General features: G+C 34.0%; 1 protein-coding gene across 1 annotated transcript; it reads right to left on the bottom strand.

Moving 5' to 3' along the window:
• Positions 1-3,717: 3,717 nt before the first annotated feature.
• Positions 3,718-6,825, bottom strand: LOC140956804 (uncharacterized). The gene is made up of 6 exons (XM_073413675.1): positions 6,630-6,825; positions 6,224-6,488; positions 5,358-5,493; positions 4,639-4,730; positions 4,032-4,155; positions 3,718-3,954 (listed from the first exon to the last, which is right to left on the bottom strand). Exons 1-6 carry the CDS (start codon positions 6,700-6,702, stop codon positions 3,877-3,879), a joined length of 768 nt encoding a protein of 255 aa, XP_073269776.1. The 5' UTR covers positions 6,703-6,825; the 3' UTR covers positions 3,718-3,876.
• Positions 6,826-7,243: the final 418 nt, after the last annotated feature.

Raw genomic sequence — 7,243 nt, 5'->3', positions numbered from 1 at the left:
AGTTACCCCTTTTGTGTCTGCAAATGCATCTGGTATTTGATTTGCTATTCTTTGCAAGTGCACAATTTGCTGTACATCTTTTTCACATTGTTTTGTTCTTGGATCCAGATGTAACAATGATGATACATACCATGTAATTTCTTTTTCGGTATGTTTCTGTTCTCCCCCTAACATTGGGAAGATTTCCTCATTAAAATGACAATCAGCAAAACGTGCTGTGAACACGTCGCCTGTCTGTGGTTCAAGATATCGAATGATCGATGGACTATCATAACCAATATAAATTCCAATCTTTCTTTGAGGTCCCATTTTCTTTCGTTGAGGTGGTGCAATAGGCACATACACCATACATCCAAAAATTCTCAGATGAGAAATGTCTGGTTCTTTACCAAATGCAAGCTGCAATGGGGAGTATTTATGATATGCACTTGGTCTGATGCGAATTAATGAAGCAGCATGTAAAATTGCATGTCCCCATATAGAAATAGGGAGCTTTGTTTTCATAATCATTGGTCTAGCAATCATTTGCAGACGTTTAATCAATGATTCAGCCAATCCATTTTGAGTATGTACATGAGCAACAGGATGCTCAACAATGATTCCCATAGACATACAATAATCATTGAAAGTCTGGGAAGTAAATTCACCAGCATTATCAAGTCTAATTTTCTTGATTGTATAATCGGGAAATTGATTCCTCAATTTTATTATTTGAGCAAGTAATCTTGCAAATGCAACATTTCGAGTTGACAATAAACATACATGTGACCATCTGCTGGAGGCATCAATCAATACCATAAAGTATCTGAATGGTCCACATGGTGGATGGATTGGTCCACAAATATCACCCTGAATACGTTCAAGAAACATTGGTGATTCAGTTTGGATTTTGGCTGGTGATGGTCTTATAATAAGTTTTCCAAGAGAACATGCTTTACATTGAAACTTATTATTCTGAAAGATCTTCTGGTCTTTCAATGGATGACCATGTGTATTTTCTATAATTCTTCGCATCATTGTTGAACCAGGATGTCCTAATCGATCATGCCAATTGGTTAATATTGAAGAATTATCAATTACCATGTTTGATTCAATGGGACGTATATGTGTATAATGCAATCCAGTAGGGAGCATTGGTAGTTTTTCAATCACATATTTCTTTCCTGATTTATATGTGGTAAGACACATATATTTCTCATTCCCTTCATTCATTGTTTGAGTATCATACCCATGGGAATATATATCATTAAAACTCAACAAATTTTTTTTCGATTGTGGTGAATACAAAGCATCATTGATAAAAAATTTTGTACCATTAGGTAACAAAAATTGTGCTTTACCACATCTTTTAATCAAGTCTACAGGACCTGATATTGTATTCACCATTGTTTTTGTTGGTTTTAGTTCCAAGAAATATCCTTTATCTCGGAGGATAGTGTGCGTTGTACCACTATCAGGTATGCAAACTTCAGCTTAGTTCATAGCATTTTCCATATTTGAACTTCAAAAAAAATATGCAATGAAATAAAATTACTGACAATACATTTATAAAAATAAAATACAATACAATACATATTTAAAAATATAACACACTATAAAACATTATCATACGAGTACATGAAAAAATAAAATATTTTACATATTTATTCCATCAGTAAATTGATCATTGTCTGATAAATCAATCAGAAAATCTCCAGCATCAAAATGAGTTGAATCACTCAAAGGTTCACTGTGTTCAGCGAAGTTGGTCTCTTCCCTTTTATTGATTCTTTATAAAGTTTGCAAAGGTGCTCAGGGGCTCGACAAATACGGGACCAATGTCCTGGAGTACCACATCTAAAACAAGAACTTTCAAATCTTTTTGAGTGATTCTCATTAACACTCATATTCTCATGATGTCTTTTCGGTGGATGGTTTGGGACGCTCTTTTGAGATGAGTTATAGAAATAACTATCTCGATTATTTTCAAAACCACGGCTGCGTCCACGACTACGACCACTTCCACGTCCACGTCCACGACCACGACCTCGATTTTGTCCTCGACCAAAATCTTGTCTATAACTTTGATTTTGGTTTTCAGGTTTAAATTCATTTTTGCTTACGACATTTACTTCAGGAAATGCCGTTGAACCAGTGGGTCGTGCCTGATGATTTCTCATTAACAGCTCATTATTCTTTTCTGCCACGAGAAGACAAGCGATTAGTTCAGAATATCTCGAAAATCCACGCACTCTATATTGTTGTTGTAGAGTTATATTCGATGCGTGAAAAGTGGAAAATGTTTTTTCAAGCATTTCCAATTCAGTAATCTCGTGCCCACAAAATTTCAGTTGCGAGATTATTCGATACATCATCGAGTTGTAATCACTGACTTTCTTAAAATCTTGGAATCTCAACGTATTCCATTCATCTCGGGCGGTCGGAAATATAACTTCCCTTATATGTTCGAATATTTCTTTTAATTCCTTCCACAAAGCCATGTGATCTTTTTCAATCAGATATTCACATTTTAATCCCTCGTCGAGATGTCGACGCAAAAATATCATGGCTCTTGCCTTTTCTTGTGATGTGCATATGCCATTTTCTTTTATGGTTTCATTTAAACCTAATGACTCAAGATGCATTTCTACATCGAGAGTCCATGGCATATAATTTTTTCCCGTAATATCAAGAGCAATGAATTCGAGCTTTGCCAAGTTTGACATGGTGGTACTAAAAAAATTACGATGCATTTTATTAGTTAATGAATATTGCAATACAAAGTAATGGATAAACAACAAGTACAAGCATTCGTAAAAATAAAGTAAACACACGAGGAGGATATTCTCCGATAAATACAAGACTCGTGAGTATGATAACCAAAATAATTAAAAATAACCTTGAGAAAGCCATCTTCTTTTTTTCCGAAAATTTGATGAAGAATAATTGTTTAGAGAAGAAGAGAAAGTTGGAGTGATTGAATGTTTTTGTGAGATCATATTTATATGGCAAAAGCTAGCCGTTTTGTTACCGTTTATGACCGTTGGTGTACAAAAAAATAAATGTATGTATTTATATAATTTTATGGTAATAATATGGTGTATATAATATTAGTCATGTTTTAAATAATTATGTATATCATATCACATTATTATAATGAAGTGTAATAAGATATTTTGTTTAAAAACCTTATAGACTTTTATACTTGTCGTATCCCTTACCGGGAGTGTGGGATGTCGTCTTAACATCCTCCCAGGATTTATAACAAGTTTTTGAAAAATTTATTTTATTATAACATTATATTATATATTAAGTATATACACAATAAATAAATAAACAGTAAAATAAATATTATTACTTTTGTCACCTTTTTCTTCTGTTTTGGAGCTTGGAAAAATATGTAGGACTTTTAGAGCTTCGTGCTGATAACGTGTTATGAAAACGTAAAAATTTATGGTAAAAAGTAAAAATCTCAAACTCTCAAAATTTACCAAACTACACACTTTATAAATTTTTCTTTCTCAACTCAATTGTGATTTTCTTCACAAATGAGATATCTATTTATAGAAAATCTTTACAAATAATCCAAAAATAAATTCATCATTACCTACATCATCACACACTAATTTTCAATATTTACAACTCTTATTTTCAACATTCAAATATTCAATACACGTGTTTTAAATATTAATTTTCAACAATGGAAATATTTTTATTAGGATTTTGCATACCATTTAACCAAACATATATCGCAGATGGAAATATTTTTATTAGGATTTTGTCCAAACAAAAGGACTATAACTAACTAGTTTACATACAAGCTTTGGCAAAATGTGTCTGCCCACAAAAAAATTGAAGAAACACAAGTTGAGAATTATATGAAACATATATGGAAGATCAGAGCAACAAGCCCGCGATGTCACCAAAATATATGGTTATCCCCTTCGATTTTCCCCGCACAAAATTTTCTTCAACCTGAAAGAAGATACAACAGATGCGACCATGATTCATCTGACATATACCTGAAATCAATTGCTTGTTAGTAAATGTACCTCTACGTCCAAAGGAGGAGAAGACAACCACGAAAGCTCAATTGCTTGGGGCATATCAACATTGCGAGGCAAGTACATTATGATGTTAGGCGTAATCGCCTGAGCAACTTGAAATAAGGAATGCCTGCAAATAAACGCAAGGTACCCCGCAACTTAAAATCACAATCTATCTTTTCCATTTAACGAACAGGAATATGAACAGAGAAGAAAGGATCAGATTCACAAGGAGAAAGCATAAACTCCACAAAATAACAATAGAATCGCCGTGGAGTGACGGGAACTTAATCTGTAAATAGATGGCATCTTCATTCACTCAGTGCAACATAGATATTTGAGTTAATATTGACTTCTTTGTTTGAGTCTTTTCAAATAATCCTTTAGACATTTAGTGAATATATCAAAACAAGGGGAAGAAATAGGAATTGCAAGGTGATTCGAAAAAATTGTGCATATCCCAATTCCAACAAATTTCTTCCATCATCTACGGCAGTCAATTCGAGAGCATTGAATGTCTGAATATTACTCACATATTTGGAAAAATTTAATGAAGCAGAAGCATTGTAAATTGGTGGACCATCAAAACTGGTATGAGAAACTTTTGACGTACCCGTCCCTTGGCTTCAATAAATCAAGAGTGAAATTTTCTTTAGCTTTGTACGATGGACCCCCCCAGGGAGGTGAAAGAAACACCACGTCCCCCTAACAAGTAACAAAAGATTTAAAATTAGAAAGCTAGTTAATCTGAACCACTAGCAAGTCAATCATTAGGAAAGTTTATGAAGACGACAGAATGTCAACAAGCCATGTTTTTGGTGTCAAAAAATCAATCGGTTTACTTTGTAGATTAGGCGATCAGACAAAGAATCGAGCTTTCAGCTTCTTTCATCAATCATTTTTACCATGCATGTTTCTTAAGTCCATGATCAAGGTTTTTCCGGCTAATATTCTGCCGCATACCAGTGTCATACAAAGAAGAGCAACATGAACACTAATTAACAATTTTGAAATTGAATGGGAACATGAAGAAAATTAAGGAGAGGAAAAGAATGTCCCAAATAACCCATTAAACTGAAGCAGTGACCATTTGGAGAAGAGCTCCCTAAACCTCACAGTAACAACCATTCTATGCATGTTAAATGTTGTAACAAAGTATTCAGTGCCATGAGTTCTCGACTTGTAAATTTGCCTAGAAACACAAACACTTAGGGGAGCAAAACGAAAAAAATATTGAACATTAAACAATGCAATTTAGCTGTAGCCTTACTTCATTTAAGCTTCAACACATATTTCAGTACAAAAAAGAATGGCCTAAAAGGGAATCTATACCTTCAAGAAAGGAGCAAGTTGGAAAAAGTCTGCTACAATGAAATCAATACGATCTTCTACACCATAGATCTTAGCATTATATAATGCCAACGCCACCTTGTTTGGATCAATTTCGATGGCAACAACATGATGGCACCTAACAGAATGAACACGTGGATTGATCAAAGCCCTCCAAGTCAGCAGCTACTCTTCTCGTAATCCAACAAATTTGTAACGCCTGATCTCTAAAACATAATTGTGAACTCTATCATATGTGAAACTCACTCCATTTGTCTCTCCCTACTCAAATTGCATTACGAACAAATAAAATGAATTCCATATCCTGTGCATGCTCCATCGAGGCTATGGCTTGATGGAACACTTATGAAACTGACCAATTTTGGGTTAGGAATGACTGCTTTCGTAATAATATTATAGTCGTTTAGCGCAGTAATATATAGAATAGCCATGACCATTCTGTGAAATTGTGATGGAACTTGGACGAAGGTAAATGCAACGAGCACCGCGGCCACTCTTGCAAGCTCGTTGCAAAGCATGATCACCATTTGTTGGTCAATCAAGCCAACACAATCTTACTGATGAACAATAACTACAATCACAAATGCATCTTTTTTTTTGTAAGGTACACAACCTAAACTTCAATTATTCACCACTTCTCGCTGGTTTCTGCTCAATATAGAAGCCAAACATGGATTGATAAATAAACTAACACCACACCAGAAGCATTCGTGAGTTGGGGAAAAAAAAAACAAATCAATCAAGTAAACTAAATGAGCGCATTACGTTTGTTCTACACATTATCAATGAATTATACACAGGGAATAGTATAATTGCACTAATTTTACAGAGTTCCCAGTAAAACTCACAGTCGAGCAAATTGAATAGCGTTGCCACCAACACCGGCGAAGGCATCAATAACAACTCCGGCACCGGCGCACCTCTGCGCGTGCCAGGCGGCGATCTCCTCCGGCGTCACGGAGAACCACCCTTCTTCATCCATTTTAATGCCCATATCATATTTGGAGAAAAGATCGTATCTTTGACGCCAGTACTTCCTCACCAGTGGAGTAACATTTTGTTTCTCTTTCAGCTCTTCTGCCTTCTGGGTTCTCCTCTTCACTTTGATTTTCACTGTTAAACACCAAGAAAATGTGAATTAGGCAATGAATCCTGATTAACCCACAAAATTGTGGACAAAACAAAAGAAATTTGTTTCGGGCTTTGTTTTTTTATCAATGTTTCGGAAGATTATAGAGTTGAAAACGATCGAACCTTTTCGTTTGAAATGCTTCCTTTTTCCTTCGGTTTGTCGGAAAATGCTTGAATAATCTTTGGGTGGAAGCATTTTTGTTCCATTTAGCAGATTTGTTTACATGTTCGGTTTTTGGGCTCAATGAGGCTAACCGGAGAAGAAAATCAGGGAACACAGCGGCGAATTCCGAATTTTTTGTCAATAAATTTGGGATTTTTTTTTTGTTAAAAGTAAATTTAGGTAAAAAAAAAAAAAAAATCTCAAACTCACCAAATATATTAAACTATATAGTATATAAAAATTTTCTACTCAATTGTGTGTTTCTTCACAAATTGAGAGATATATTTATAGAATTTTTTTGAAAATAATCTAAAAATAATGATTTATGTGTCATCAAAAATATTGACATTTATTGAAAAATGTTGTGACATCGAAAATTATTAACTCGTCAAATATGTTAGTAATTGGATCAAAATAACCAAAAACTTAATGTATCTAAATCAAACTTTGAAACCTAAATAAATTAACTCAAAATTAAATAAATAATAAACCAAAAACACCATTTTCTCATAAATTTCGAATATAGTATATTTTAAGTTCATTTTGTTTGGATCAAGAACAATTTTGATCTCTA

This window comes from Primulina huaijiensis, chromosome 14, assembly GCF_012295235.1.
Source record: "Primulina huaijiensis isolate GDHJ02 chromosome 14, ASM1229523v2, whole genome shotgun sequence".
Lineage (NCBI taxonomy): Eukaryota > Viridiplantae > Streptophyta > Magnoliopsida > Lamiales > Gesneriaceae > Primulina > Primulina huaijiensis.
Note: the sequence above shows the minus strand (reverse complement) of the source record. Positions and strands in the feature narration are given on the sequence as shown.

Excerpts from the sequence above, each read along its gene's own strand:
- LOC140956804 (XM_073413675.1), bottom strand. The coding sequence starts at position 6,702 with ATGCTTCCACCCAAAGATTATTCAAGCATTTTCCGACAAACCGAAGGA. Across the intron at positions 6,489-6,629 it reads GAAGCATTTCAAACGAAAAG|TGAAAATCAAAGTGAAGAGG; the intron begins GTTCGATCGTTT and ends GGTGTTTAACAG. Across the intron at positions 4,731-5,357 it reads AACTTGCTCCTTTCTTGAAG|GGGGACGTGGTGTTTCTTTC; the intron begins GTATAGATTCCC and ends GTTACTTGTTAG.